Below are 15,208 nucleotides of genomic sequence, written 5' to 3' on the forward strand. Positions count from 1 at the left end.
TCCTGAGGGGGCCGCCTTGGGAATCTGTGGACGACGGCTGCCCGGGGGGTTCTGGCCCGGGCGCGAGGGTATGGGGAACGGGGGGTTACGGTGGAAAATTCCTTGTTGCTTGCCCAGAGTCGGCGAGGCCATGCCCATGCCCTCGCAGCTCTGGTGCCTGGTGGGTGGGATCATTGCTGGATTCGGATTGTTCTGAAGGAGCCCAGCTCTGGGTGGCATCATGGGCTGACTGGATGGGGGGCTTGCCTTGGTCTGGCTACACTTGGAGGTGACTTGTTCTTGGACGGCTACAGAAAGAGAGAAGTGGGAGGTCAGTGCCACAGTCATCCTCAACTTGGGCTGCATCGGCTGGCAGGCGGCCCCTGCCACGGCACCAACCTCTTGCCTTCTGCCCTTGGCTCCCCAGCTCTTCTCAACTCCCCGTCTTCCGCCACCCTCAGCTGACTGCAGTTCTTCTGGGAAGCCCTCCCAGACTCCCCGGGTCGGTGCCCCCAGCTCCCCCACAACACACGCACCAAGAGAAGATCACATCGGACTGAAAATGCCAGCTTATCGGTCTATTTTTTTCAGGTAGATGGTAAGCTCCCCAAGGCCAGGGTCTGGGTCTGCTTTTATGTTCAGCACTCTGTACGCAGGCCTGGCACTGCGCACGCCTTGGCAGAGGGCCACTCCTTGCCGATGGCCTTCCTGGACCTTGTCTGTCCTGTCACTGCAGCTGAAGCATGCCTGGCATGCTACTCCGGCTTGGGCAGCTGGGACATTCAGCTGGTGCCATGCCCAAAGGAACGGGGGTTCTTGCAGGAGAACGGAGGTGGCCCTGGGCTAAAACGAAGAAGCTGACCACCTGCTGGAGGGCAAGCAGCCTCCCCCAGCCCCAGGTTAAGAGTCTTCTTGGCCTGGCCCAATATCACTTCACTGGCTCGTAGGGATTGTTTAACACTCATCTCCCCGGCTAGGCTGGAAGCTTCACAAAGTGGGGACCATGCCTGACATTTTTTTTTGTTAACTGCTGTATCCCCGGCCAATAAATGTGGATTACATTCGTAGCTGCCATGGTAGGGTGGGGACCCCTGCTACCTGTGGAGGCTCCGGGAGCCCCTGCCACAGACTCTTTGAGGAAGAGCGTCCCCAACCCCTGCTCCACTGTCCATGCCTGAGAGATGGCTCAGGAACACTGAGAGTGGAAGGTCACCCCAGCAGTGGCGAGGACAGGACCAGAACCCTGAAGGTGTGCCTTTCTCCTTTCGAGAATAACTGCTTTAAGGGGCCTGACTCAATTTAGTTAATCTCTTGACTTAAGTTTTGATTTTAGAGTCATTAAAACCTGGCTTTCGATCGGGATGCTGCTGAAGCTTTCAATGTGGGGTCGATCCAGCCTGCGTGCTGTTTAACTGAGTTGCAGACCTCCCTTCCCTCCCTCAGCGCTTTCAGAAACACTGACAGCGACTGCTTACTCTGCAGTGAGTTCTCACCCCTCACCCCCTATCCCCCTACCCCCCCCAACCCCCGCCTGCCCCTTTGGGAACAATGACCTTAACTGCTTACCTTGAAATTGACTCATCTGTTGGGCAATATATGCACTCCGCTGTTCAGGGGTCATTGCCGTAAGACCTGATCTCTGCTTCTCTTGCTAAACAGAAGATGAGAAAGACGTGTTAGACGGGGGCTACCAAGAAAATTAGCCTTGGGATTGCTGTGTGGGGGCCCAGGACTTGGCTTTGGTGTAGCAGAAAGCATGAGTGAACACATCAACACACACTTGCATGCATGCCCCGCCCTCCCGAGCAAAATTTCACAGGTATAAACAAAAGTAGGATTCTGCACCTGGGTTAAAAAATCAACTGCGACAGCATAGGATGGGGCAGGAGAGACAGAGTTTAACAGCAAGAGCACACAGAGAAAAGGTTCAGGCATTTTGGATGTCCTTCTGCTCAGGATGGGTCAGCAGTGAGATGTGGTCACCAAAAGAGCAAATGTAACATTAGGCTGCATTAATAGAAGCAGAGTATGTCGAAGGAGGGAGGTGACAGTCCTACACTCCTCTGCCTTGGCCAGACCATGTCTACAGTGCTGACAAGAGTCTGGGCGTGCCAGTCTCAGGGAGACCCAGATGGACTGGCTGCACTGTGAGCGCACTAACTGATAGGGGTAGGGCTCGCACCCGGAACTGTGCAGACCACGAATGGCTGAGCAAACCAGGGATGCCGTGGATGGGGCAGAGCAGACCCTGGGCTATGTGGCGGTGGGTACCCAGACTCTGCAGGGCTGTCATGGGGAAAGGGCCCAGACTTGTTCTGGGTGGTCCTGGCACGAACGGCAGGATGATCACACGGTCAGATAAATGCACTGTCTGCCACCCAGCATAGCCACTCGCTGCCAACTTCCCTTCATTTTCCTGCCTGGCTGGAGCATGGGCAACTGGGACGAGCTTCCCGTCTCCATCACAGGGGCAGCTGGTGGGGTAGGGGAGGGGCCAAGCTTCAGGGCCGCAGGCCCAGCACGGAGTCTGGGAGTGGCTCAAGGAGACAGCCAGCAGAGAACCGGACGAGGGCCCCGCAGGCACGACTTGCCCTGAGACCCTCAGCCATTCGGTGTCAGGTTGTGAGTGGGACCCAGGTCCGACTCCCAGTGCAGTGCTCACCCACTGCCATCTCTCTCCCCTTCTCAGGAAGCCTGCTCGATAGGGTGCTGACAACCAAGGCAGCTCCGTCAGGGAGGATCCCCCCACCTTAGTCCACTTGTTGAGCTGCATCCCCCCAGATGCCAGAGGACTTGACCTATAACACGGGCTGCCTGGCAGGACCTGCATTTCTGCCCTCAGTGGGGCTAGTGTGGGCTGGGCCGGCGGAGGGCTGGCGCCTGGGGAGAATGCTGGGCTCCCAGGCCTGCCAAGCCTTAGAGGACAGACCCCAGGCACGGGGCAGGCAGACGACACCAGAAGCCATTTCACCGTCCTGTCCTTAGCCTGCTTCCTATCCGGGCCCTTGCTCCCCTCCACTGGGGCCACGCCTTGGGCGGCCCATGGAGCTGCCCTTTTCCTGCTAGAACCTGGGGGGGCCGGGGCCAGCCCACCCGTGCTCACTGTCCTGAACGGCCTGCGCTCATTCTTTCACATCCTCCTCAAGGTCCGCCCTGCTATGTCATTCCAGTTAGGGATCTGGCCACTGCGGAGCATGGGGGGTCACATGACCGCCCCAGACAGGAAGTGAGGCTTGGAAGCTAGGCTCTGCCTGCAACACTGGGGGCAGCCCTTTCACGTCTGTTCTTCCCTTGGACCCTTATGCCAGCCCTCAGAGATCTGGGCAGAAGATCTACGGCCCCAGCTTATCATGTGACATCTGAGGCTCGGAGAGGTTAAATGACATGCCCAGAGTGACACAGCTAGGAAGCGCACTGTCTCCCAACTGCAGACCCAGTGCTCAGGCCTCTCTAGCCTCTTCGGCCCACTGCTTCTGGGGACCAGCTGCTTCTGGGGACTGGTTCCTGTGGCTGGCTGGGTCAACATCAACCCTAAATCCGTCCCCACCGTCTGCCCCATCAGTTTCCTCAAACACCGAAGTTGTACAAGGGTGGGGGGGGGGGGTCGGGGCAGGTGGAGGCCACAGAGCACAACCAAAGAAAAAGCAGGGGAAGGGTGGAAGAGTCCAAAGGGAAGGCAGTAGAGAGGAAAGGCACCCCAAGGGCACAGGAAATAAAAGAGAAGGCTGGGCTGGGGCAGGGGTCAAAGGGTGGAGGAACTGGGTGGTGTTGGCCAGATGAAAGAGAGCGCTTCTCCAACAGTCTAGAGTTACAGGGACCAGGGGACGTTGGCTGGTGTTCATCCAAGGAAACACAGAATCCGGAGCTTCCCGAGTTTCAGGGAAACTCTGGTCAGCGGGATGGCTACAGAAACTCCCAAGTTCAAATGGCACGTTGGCACCGGGCCTGCGGGGCTGGGCCTCTGGCATCCTGGGACACCGCCATCAAGCAGGAGTCTCTTCACTAGGCTGGGGAGTCCAGAGGCCCCGCAGCCCTCTCCTCCGGGCCTGGTCTTGTTGGCCCCGGGCAGAGGAGGCCTCCCCAGGAGGCTGCTTCCTTTGTTTTGCAGACGGAGGCCCCCATCCTTTGTTCTGAATCAATGTGCTCCAAAGATAAGCCCCAAGAAAACAGTTGTTGCCTTTTGACACTGACAATTAGAATCGTTGGAAAATGGAGAAAACAGGAAATGACAAATGTTTTCAGTGACCAGGAGGAAGTGATGGCTGAAAGTTGCTGCTTAGTGACGGACGCTTGTGAAGGATGGCTCAGGCAACCTGTGGCTGTTCCTAAGCATGGTTATGGAGCAGATCATCAAATGAGTCATTTTTCTAGGGCTGCAGTTGTCATGGTGCTCGGTGCTATTGTGCCAGGAGACACCGACCGGGCAGTGTCAGGTGAGTGCTGTGTGAGCCCGGGTGTCCTTCCCCCATGGTGGTCACTGTGCTGGGCCTGGGGCCATCAGGAAGTCTCCCAGAGAACTAGGGCCCCAGTTCTTTCCTGTCACCCCCCCCCCCCCCCGCCCCGGTCCTGCTCGGCCAAGGTGCCACATTCACAGACAGGTCTCAGGCAGGACAGGCAACCCTGGAAGCTCTGGGGCTGCCTTTCTAGAAGCTTCATGCTGATGCCCAGGAAGCTGCAAAGCCCTCACCCAACTCTGGGGGCTCATGGAAGGGCTAGTGATTCATCTGTGTGTGCTAGGCCAGAGAGAGAGGGGTGAGAGGCTGGCCTGGACCCCACCACTGCCCCCCGACTCGGCTGAGCCTCACACAGCAGCCCCCACTAGCAGGCCAGGCCGGAAGCTGCGTCGGCTTCTTCCTTCAGCCACCTCCTGTAAGCCTGGATGCTTCCTCTCCACTGCGGGGGAAGAAGGGTCTCCTCACAGATTCAGCCACTTAATCAGGCAGAGGAGGTTGGGGAGAGGCAGAAGGGCAGATGACCAGCAGGATTCACACCCAGAGGCCTGCAAAGGGTTACTGGATGTTGGCCAGATTCAGACTGAAGTTATTCCCCCCAGTGCCCCCAGGAGGAGAGCGTTCTGACTCAGAAGGGGATTCCAAAGGAATAGCTCCTGGGGGATGGCAGGGAATGGATTCGAAGCCTTGCTTTGTGCAGCACACTGAGGGTGGGGGGAGGGGAGCAGGAGCGCGGGAAGTCGGGGGGGGGGGGGGATCTTTTTCTACCTTTAGGTAACTAGGCTTCCTTTCCAAGCAGACCTGCCCCCTGAGTATCCCCACGGGGAGCCAGCCTGCCACACAGCAGAAGGCACTCAGCTATCTTAAAGGTTCAAAGGTTAATGAGCTCTACTGCACATGTTTGTTTGTGTATTACTCCACTAGGAAAAAACACCTTCTTTTGTAGTTTCTGGAAGCCAAATTTGGAAACAACTCACCCACCTTTCTGACCTATCCTTTGAAATGACAGGGAAGACAGCATTCTTGCTGGAGAGCATGAAATCAAGATTGGAATTCTTGGGGCTCTTACACCCATGAGGATGGGGATGCCTGAGACCCATGGGCTCTGGCTCCCCGGTAGCCTGTGGATGAAGGGAATGCAGACACTTCCACTGGGAGCCCTGTTGGAGGGGGTGCTGATGCTCTTGGGATCCGATTCTTCACCAGTATCCTTTGGAAACCATAGGGACTTCCTACAGTGAACGACAGGCAAGGTTCCTTGTTTCCCGGTGCCTCCTAACTCTCAATGCCCATGATCCAGTTTCTCCAGAAGGCCTCCAGAATGATGGGATTGAGGAGTGTGCCATCAAGCCACTTCTCTCTGTCGACTGCTGAGGCCAAGATCTGGCCCTCTTGCGTTGCCTCTGCTCAATGTCCTTCCTGGCCCAGAGTGCACCCAGCGAGCTGTGGGCCTCTGGCGCTGGAGCCCCGGGAATGAACGTGCTCAAATACCGGATGGGAAGATGGGGTTTACTTAGCAGCCCGGTAAGTCCCTCTGTCAATCAGCGGGCACACATTTCTTGGGGGATGGCGCTGGGCTTCTCATTCTTACGGCCCTTATAATGGAGGGGGAGGCTGACAAGACACAAATCAATTAATCAAAGAAGATCACTTCAGATGGTGACACATCTTCTAAAGAAAATTACGGCAGAGTGAAGGGCTCAAGAGCGGGTGGGCACGGCGGAAACCCTGAGGGTGTTCTGCTGGCGTCTTTCTGGGCCCCTTGGGCCCCTCCGGGACCCTGGCGTAGGGGCCCCGGGGCTTCGCCCACGGAGAGGCTAGGGCTCTGGGGTCTGGACCAGTCTGAGGCTGACTCTAGGGGCTTCACAAAATCAGTGCCATCACCAGCAAAAAGCAGAGAGCTGTAGGTCAGCTGCTTGACTCTCCAGTTTCTGTCTTTCTACTTGATCTCCAACTCTATTCGGATTCCTCCTCTGTCTCGGTGGTTTCAGGGAGGCCTGGTCCCGGAAGGGCTTGGTCTAAATGCTGGGAATGATCCCGGGGCAGAGGAACCAAACATGTTTGCAGCTCGCCTTTCTTCTTCGCCTGCGCTGCCTGTGTCCTCCGTCTCACACTGAGTCCGGCCTTCCTGAGTCGCCGGCTGAGCTGGTGCGACAGCCCGTCCCTCAAAGCCCCCGCGGAGCGCCCAACTTCCAAAGCTTCTTAGGGAAGTTTTGAGGGCCGAGCATCTGCCTGGCCCCCGTCCCCTGCTGGGCGGAGGGCGTTGCCTTGGGAAGGGACACAATAAGGCAGGGGAAGAGGACTCTGAGGCAAGCTAGCTGGGGTCCCTCTCAACGTCGGACTCGTGAGGGAAGGGAAAGGCAGGGAAGACCGGGGTGGGGCCCGATGACACCCGGAGTGGACCACGTCCCCGTCCAGTTTTGCTAATTCTGTTTGCCTGGCAGCTTTGACTTGGACAGGATTTCTCCTGTTCCCGCCGGATACTGAACAGCTGAAGAGCACACTGAGCAAAGGGGCAAAGAGAGAGGCATCAATAGACCTTGAGCAGAAGGCTCTGCTTGTTCTTTCCATCGGGGCCCGGCGGCCTAAGGAGAACAAGGCCATGTGTACCAGAGCAGAATTTCCATTAAAGGCCAGAATCCCGGAGGCCCTTTCAGCCTGATGACCATCTTCTGATCACTATCACTTAGCGAATGCTCATTTCTCCAGTTTTTTTTTTTGTTTTGTTTTGTTTTGTTTTTTTCTGCAGACAGGGCAGACGTCCCATGCACACTGCTATTTCATGCACCAGAGCAACAGCTCGGCGGTTCAAATGGTGTTCTCAGCAAAGGCCAACTCTGGCTGGCGTCCACCATCTTGCTCCCGTGACCACTGATGTGACTCTGCAGGGCAAGTCAAGCCATTCCTTCTAGACTCCAGGGGACGATCCAAGCTCACAGCCACCGTGGACCAGGCTTGGCTTGGCTTCCTTTGGCCTGCTCTCCTCCGGCTGCCGGTGCTCCAGTGGGCTGGTCTGACTTCCCACTTCTAGGGTGCACAAGTCTTGGCTGGGGTCAGAGCACCCCTTGGGGATGCGGAGTCCACAGCGGAGCTTGCAGGAGAGGCAGTTCCTGAACACCCACTGGGCACAGAGCAGGCAGGCACTGGGGGAGGTCCGGAGGTGCAGAAGGCCCAGCCCCTGTCCCCCTTTGGGCTCACAGTCTGGCCGCAGGGACAGACAGGCAGGGAAGGACCCAGGGTGCTGGGAGGCTTACCGCAGGGAGGGGGCAATTGCACCCGGGGCGACCCCCACTCATTTCCCCGCAGGTGAGGCTCAGGCGCCTGGAGCACTCTGCTTGCTTGGGTGGTCCCTGTGCCAAAGACCGGCCAGGACACAGTGGAGAAAGCACTAGAGATCCCTCCTAGGTGTACAGAGCTTTATGGGCTGTCACCTCCTGTGTTCCTCCCAACAACCCTGTGAGGCAGGCGGGCAGGCTGAGCAGGGGACTGTGCCCCGGTTGGCAGATGAGGAAGCGCGGCTCAGGGGAAGTGACTTACCTACAGCGTCGCAGCTAGGCAGTGGCGGAGCGGGCACCTGCCTCCAGGCCTTCGGATCCCAGCCGCCCCAGGGCGCTGCCTCTGAGGTACTGTACGAGGAGGTGACTCGGGCCAGCTCATGAGCAAACGAGCTGCCGGGCAGGAAGGACTCGCTCCCCGGGGCCTGGCAGGATGGGGGCTGTCGCCCGAGGCTGACCTGGGGGGGCCTGGCTTCCCCAAGCTTGCAGGCTTTGTCTACATGAGTCTACAACAACCGATTGAACAATCCATCAGCTGCTTGGCCACAAAATGCTGCTGACTGATCTTGTCACTGCCATGACTGCCTGCCTAGCTGGGTCGTGTTTGGCTGCCGTGGTTACACACACCAACTGGTCTGGGGCAACAAAACCAAACAGCTTTGCAGTCTTAATTGCCTTGGGTCACAACCTCCTTTGAGAATCCACTAGAAACTATGGTCTTTCTCCACAGAAAACAGCACTCCCAGTGGTGTTTCCCCTCTCCCAGCCCACCAACATTTTACATATAATTTCAGGGGTTTTCTGGACATTCCCACCCATCCATGGATCTCAGTTAGGGATCCTCTGCCTTGATCAGTCATTGTCTTGTTGGAAACGGGAAGGAAGCCAGGTCGGATAGCTGGTTCATCGGCAATGACCTCGACCAATCCCGATCCCTCCCGCCCTCTTCCCGCCCCCCCCCTTCCCCAACAGAGCACAGAGTTCTGAACTGGTGTGCAGGTTTGTGTGTGTAGAAATGCTGAGGAATCTGCAAAACCAAATGGTGAGTGCAAAACCAAACAGTCAAGTGTAAACCCCACCACAGCCGAGTCCTGAACTTGTAGCCCTCACTGTACTTCACCTTGCCGGGGCCCCAAGGCTTTGGGACTTGGGTGTGTGTGTGTGGGGGGGACCTTTCCTTGCTGTCACGTTTTAGATGACAGGGACTTTGCCAGAAGGGAACCTATGACCCAAATTCTTTCAGCCAAAGGCATTTTTAGAAAACCTCACACTTGATAACCGGGCTCTTCCTTCTACAGGACACGGCCTCCTCCCTCTCACGCTGGACCGCCTGGGCTGCGAGTCCTCATCCGTGTCTCCTAGCGTCCTGGTACAGAGGGAAATCTATATCCCCCAAACTAAGTTAAACGGCTGGAATCAATTCAATTCATTGCAACAAACACTTACTAAGCACCTCCTGTGCACAAGTCCCCGCAATGGATGACAGGCCACTAGGTATTTGGATGTCCCATTCGAAGCAACGAGAAAAATCGCCACCACTGAATTTATCGAGCATTTGCTCGGCACCAGGCACTGACCCAAGTGCTTTCGACATCTGGTCTCACTCAGTCCTTTAAGCAGCTGTCTACGAGGCAGGAGCTATTATGGTCCGTATTTTATGGATGAACACACTGAGGCCCAGAGAGGTTAACTAAGTTGCCCAAAGTCACACAGCTAGTTAGTAGGAGAGCAGGATGCAAACTCGGGTTTGCCTGGTTCCCAAGCCCACACGTGGTTTGCCACGGAGTGTGTGTGTGTGTGTGTGTGTGTGTGTGTGTGTGTGCTCAGTCATTAGCTTACCAAATTGCAAAACGAGTTTTGAAATGTAGAAACTACTGAAACGCACCATTTAGAAAAGTTCAGGCAAAGTGTTACGAGGGGGCTCCAGACAAATTCCTAAGAACAAATTATAAATACTTAAAGAGGGGATCGGGAAGACAATCAAACTACCTGGAGGGTTTCAGAGAGTACACTCGTCCCCCAGACAGATACAAAATCAAAGAACAACACAAAATATCCTTCGCAAGTAAACTCAGCGCACTTGGGAAAGGAAACTTCCTCGCCATTCTGACGGTATCCAGACTGTGCAGGGAGCCCAGCGCCCCTCCTCTTGGGGTGGGTCATCCCTACAGAGCCAGCTCACTGGCCCCCTGCAGCTTCAGTTTGTCCTTGGAGCAAAGTCATCCGGGACTCGAGCAGAAACGTGGCTTTCTACAATTGACAATTCTTTGTGCCCGCATACCTAGCTCCTTGATCATTCTAAACGCTATTTTATAGCCACGTTGGAGTTTTTACAATCCCCAAATGCAAATATTACCAGAGCTCTGATTGCCCGCCCATGATGCCACAACCTCAAAGCAATGAATAGGGCTTATTTGGAGGGAACTGAAGCACCTTAAGCTTTTGCTCAGGAATCCCTGGTAGCTTCATGGGACTTATAGGGTATTAGTGACGGGTCAAGAAACAGGACCCCCCCCCCAACCCCGCATCAGTGTTAACATACGCTTGCAGTGCCTCCGTAGTCCAGCAGGCGCAACAATCTGCAGATGGCACGTGGACACTACCCACGGTGGAGGATGCCCCAACACGGTGAGCGGTTCTATCTGGAGCCACTCACTCAAGGGGAGCAGAATGGGAGCAGCCCTTGGCGAACCATTCCAATCCCCAGTTGAAAAGTGAAATCAATAAAACAGATGAGATTCAAATCTGCACTCTGACGGAGTAGGTGCTTTATAACCGATGCTCATGCATCTTCTCTGTTTTATTTAATTTGGGGGGGAAAAAACCCCTGCTTATCACACACCCTATAAATGTGAGGCCCAACTTTCAAGGAAAAGGCTGTTAGGGACATCTTCAACTCCCCGAGGTTTCCAAACGTAAGGTAAATCCATCTCTTTTTTTGGTACCACCGAAAATCTCGGAAAAGCAAGTCAATTAACAATTATCGGTGGGCACGGTCACTAGCTCTTAGACTGGCTAGTTCCACCTGAGTCCAAATTTCGCAGAAGTAGACCATGGGATGGATAGTGTCTGATAGTCGTAGCGCCTCATTTCACAGAACTCACATCCACTCAGCTCCCTGGGTCTGGGCTTTCCATGCTTGCCAGAGAGCTTGATGGACTGAGGTTGGCCAAGGGTCCCTCCCCACTGAAAAATCCGCCAATGGCTTGCAGCTGCCTAGGGATGCAAGCACAGCCTGCTAAATTCTGTTCTTTGGGCTGTCCATAAGCTTGGCCTCCCGTCCTCACAGCAGCACTAAGAGCCGGGTTTCATGTTCCATACTGCTATGTTCTCTGCCCTCCAATCATGCCAGGCTCAGCTCATCAAAGGCCACCATGTGTGTTCCGCCCTCTGAGCTGGCGCCCCTTGATTCGCCCAGCCTGGAATGCACTTTCTCCCTGTTTTCGCTCTGGGACTCCCGCACGTCCTTTGAGACCCAGCTCCTCTACCCTGACCTTACTCCGTTAGGGGTTTGGCGTGATGAGCTGGGCACTCGGGAGATGGTAATCTGGTGAGGACTGGGCTAGCCTCTCTCTAGGATGAACGTTAATGATAAACAGAGACTCGCCCCTCATTTAAACACGTCTATTCATCCCTTTTCAACCCTGTTGCGTTAATGAAACCCATCGATAGAACAGAGTGGGATTGTAACCACACCGTACAAATAACCTCAGCTAACAAGGAAGCAGAGGTAGGTTTACCCAGGACACACGGTGGCAAGGGGGCGTACAGACCTGGATCTGATTTACAGAGTGGCTAAGACCCAAGCAACTCCTGGGTTTGGAAGTCCAGAGGCTCCTTCCCTGCACCCGAAGAGGAGCAGTCCGAGGTGTCCTCCTTCGTTTACACTGGAGTAACTCCACCTCCTTGGCTATTCTGTGATGTCACTGTAGCTCGAATGGGCTCTGGGGCATGAAGCGAAGGTTATGACTAACCCCCATAAACGTTCAGCTGCTTTGCAAGAAGTGGATGGCTGTCCTAACTCTATAAATTATTGACTAGATCAGATATTGGTCCAGTCTTCTCCACCACAGAGCTTCGAAAGGAGGCGTATGTGTACTCACAAGGTTATGGTTGTGTACTGTAATTCCACTGGCTTCTGGGAGCTTGCAGATTCCCAGACTGAATCATCCAGCAGTTCAGGCAAGGAACCTTGAGCTCCTTTCTTTCTTTTCCCTGGCCTTTACTAACCGTGTGACAGAGGTGAGCAGAGAAAGCCCGAGAGAAGGAACCGGAGACATGGCACATATGACAGAGACTCTCAGAGCCCAGGGTCCTTCGGGGCTGAGCCGACTTCAGAAGCCAGCTCGTCGTTCAAAGTCACAGGTGAGATGAATGTACTAGGGTACTAAATGTTATCCAGATAACCCAAAGAGGTCAAGGCAGAGCTGTGGAAGAAGCTGAATCTTGGGGCAAATCGGTGAATGTCCCTACATGTCAAACAGAAGTGACAGGAGACAATTTTGTAAATTTGAAGTAATGCATTGGGAAGACAGGAAAAATGTAATGTAACTTCTTGGCTTTTTGTTTGCCATTGCCCTACTTGGCCAAGTGCAGAAGGCATTTCAATCTATCACAACCAGCTGTCTATTAATAATAATACAAGAAAGCTATACAACTCAAGTCTCAGATTTTGTAAGGTATAAAATCCCAGAAGCTCTATAGGCAGCATTGTCCGACAGAACTTTCTGAGACGATGTCGAATCATCCTCCCAGGAAGAAAAGAGTGCTCTCTCTACCTACGCTGTCCAACATAGTAGCCATTGGCCACATGTGGCAACTGAGCACTTGAAATGTGGCTAGTGCAAATGGAAAACCGAATTCTTAATTTTATTTATTTAAATTGATTTAAATTGATTTAAATAGCCCCATGGGGTTGCTGGCTAAGTACTGGAGAGCACAGCTCTTTGGCGTAGGGGCTAAGAGGGCATGCAGGCCCTGGAGAGAGGTCTGGGCTGGAACCATGGACTTGTCGCTTCAGAGCTATGTCATTGGGAGGAAGTTACTAACTCTTCTGTGCCTCGACTTCCTCATCTGTGAAAGAGAGGTCGTGGCTGCACATTATTCACAGTGTCGTAGGGGTTATGAAGATGACTCGAGCGAACACCTGTTCATGCCTGTTGCACGCACTCTCTGAAGATTAGCTAGTGGTAGTCTTCATTACCAATAATGCCTCTGCCATGTATTGAGCAACTTGCCCAAGGTCATTCATTAGTAAATGCCAGAGCCTGGTCTAGAACCCAGATATTGTCTGACTTCAAAGCCCACGACCTGAGTTTTGCACGATCAAATTGCCCGACTGAAACCTTTGCTATTATAATAAGCAGACCAGCAGGGAGAAGATTCTGGAAGGCCGCTAGGGTTCCACAGCTGTGGGATGGCTGCTGGGTTGGCTACTGTGTGACCCACGTGTTTTGTTTTGTTTTGTTTTGTTTTGCAACAGCTGTATCCTAAAATTAGGAGAAATCTGAGTTGGGGTATTTCTGTTATGACCACGTGGTACAGGGGGTGGGAGGGAGCTAGGGCTCACTGAAGAGATTCTGCCAAGAACTCTAGGGTAGCACCAATCCCCCCCGCTGGGTGGAGCTTTCCTGTAAATTTGCATTTTGTTAAAGTGTCCTTGGAGCAGGGTATTCCCTATGCAAGAGCTGGAAGAGTTTGAGGTTTTCTGGGATTTTTCCCTTTATAAATGTATATAATTTAACTTCAATTTTTTGAAGTTTAAATGTCTGGCGCTGACTAAAATTGACGGAGTCCCAAATCAAATTCACTTGGTCAAATCAAGTCCTCAGACTTGGAATTTAGATTAAGTTCAACTGGTAAACAGCTACTTTGCTGAGAGAACACAAAAAGGCAAAATCAATAATGTATACATCAATTACAGAATGAAGGAATAAATATCTTTTCTGCAGCATGAATCCCAGTGAGTAGGCAGGTGGCCTGCGAATCAGCCAGGCTAGAGCCTGGGATGCCCCTTGGGGGCTCCACAGCACCAGGCGCAGAGCCGGTCGGCAATCCTCTGCCGATATTTCGGCTGGCCATTTTCTGTGGGGCCCTTGTGTAGTGTGGCCAGTGCTGTGCCTGCTGTCAGCAATGCTGGGTGATTAGATAGGAAAGCTGTGCTTGGTCAGGCTAGGTGGGCCCCTGGGAATCATCCCAGGAGCAAGGTGAGGTCAAGAGCACTGCTGTGGAGGACGTCAAGGGCTGGGTAAAGGGGGAGGGCATCGAGGCTTTCTGGAATCCAGAGCCGTGGCAGCCAGAAGAGGCCTGTGGCACGAGTTGCTCTGAAGCTTCTGGAAAGTTCCTAGGGTCTCAGGATGATGACAGTGATGGCAACACCTACCATGTGCTGAGCGTGTACAATGTGCCAGGCGCTGAATTAAATGCCGCAGTTTCATGTAATCCCCTTTAATTCCCAAGGCAACCCTGAAAGATGGGTACCATTACTTTTCCTCATTTTATAGGGAGGAAAATAAGGCTCCGAGAAACGAAGTGACTTGCTCCAAGTCCACAGTAGGTAAGGGGCAGAACTGGAAGCCAAACTTGGGTCTGACCTACTCCCAAATTCAGGCTCTTGATTACAAATACTAAAAATGTAATGTCCAAAGCCTACCCCTTATGCTTATGCGTACCCACATTCTTTCCCCACCACTGTACCTGCTGGGTACAGTGAGCACTGCTGACAGGCCCCAGGGTGCCAAAGGAGCCATCCAACTAACTATCACATTCGGGCAACCGAGGAAGGGAGCGGCAGGATTTCCTTTGGAGACTTCCGGATTTAGACAGCCGATTTAATGCAAGCATCTAACTTCGCTCCCTCCCAGAGCCCCGCTAAAAGTGCAGTAAGGGTTTTGTTTTGTTTTTAAAGACACAATCCCACAAGGATAAGGCCAACAGGAGAGGAGACAACAGCACCATAGTTTCCCAAGTTAAAGAATAGCTAGAACCAAGGATAACTGACTACACAGCCCGAATCACAAGACATCAGAGGGGAAGGTGGAAAAGTAGCTTGGTCTGGATGGCTGAATCTTCATCGGGCTCAGGAACAGGGGCCCCAGGTTGTCTCTGGAAGGGAGATGAAGTGGATGGAGGGGCCCAACGTAATGGGGTAGAGCCTGGATCCCCTCCCCCACTCTACGTCCGTGAGTATTTGCCTCTCCTCGGCCATGGCAGAGATCTGGCTTGATCATTTGCTGCTGAATTCCTGCTCTGCCTTCTAGATCCTGCTCCCTGGATCAGCTGAGGACGCTCACTTCACCCCACAAAGGTGTCCTGTGTTGACCTGCGCTTGGAGGCTGGAGGATCTGGAGGCAGGCTGTGGCAAGCTCGAAAGCCATATTTCTTCTGGGTGTGTCCAGTACCATGCCCATGACCCTGTCAGGCGTCCTGATGGTGGTGGGCTCTATACGTGCCCCAGTCCATTGTGCCTTGGGCCACCGACTTCCCTAAAAGGGGAGCTGGGGG

The 15,208-nt window shown here is 53.9% G+C and overlaps 1 protein-coding gene across 1 annotated transcript in view; it reads right to left on the bottom strand.

The window, feature by feature from the left end:
- Window positions 1-200: 200 nt before the first annotated feature.
- The window catches only part of MAMLD1 (mastermind like domain containing 1), a 115,061-nt gene continuing 100,053 nt past the window's right edge, over window positions 201-15,208 (bottom strand). Inside the window, exons 4-6 of the mRNA XM_028091986.2 lie at window positions 7,968-8,211; window positions 1,546-1,630; window positions 201-287 (exon numbers count right to left, since the gene is read on the bottom strand). Coding sequence (XP_027947787.1) covers window positions 1,590-1,630; window positions 7,968-8,211 — 285 coding nt within the window. The 3' untranslated portion in view covers window positions 201-287; window positions 1,546-1,589. The remainder of the gene's footprint in view (window positions 288-1,545; window positions 1,631-7,967; window positions 8,212-15,208) is intronic.

The sequence above is a fragment of the Eumetopias jubatus genome, unplaced genomic scaffold, assembly GCF_037043125.1.
Source record: "Eumetopias jubatus isolate StellerSeaLion01/CBP00866 unplaced genomic scaffold, mEumJub1_p1.0 scaffold_11, whole genome shotgun sequence".
NCBI lineage: Eukaryota > Metazoa > Chordata > Mammalia > Carnivora > Otariidae > Eumetopias > Eumetopias jubatus.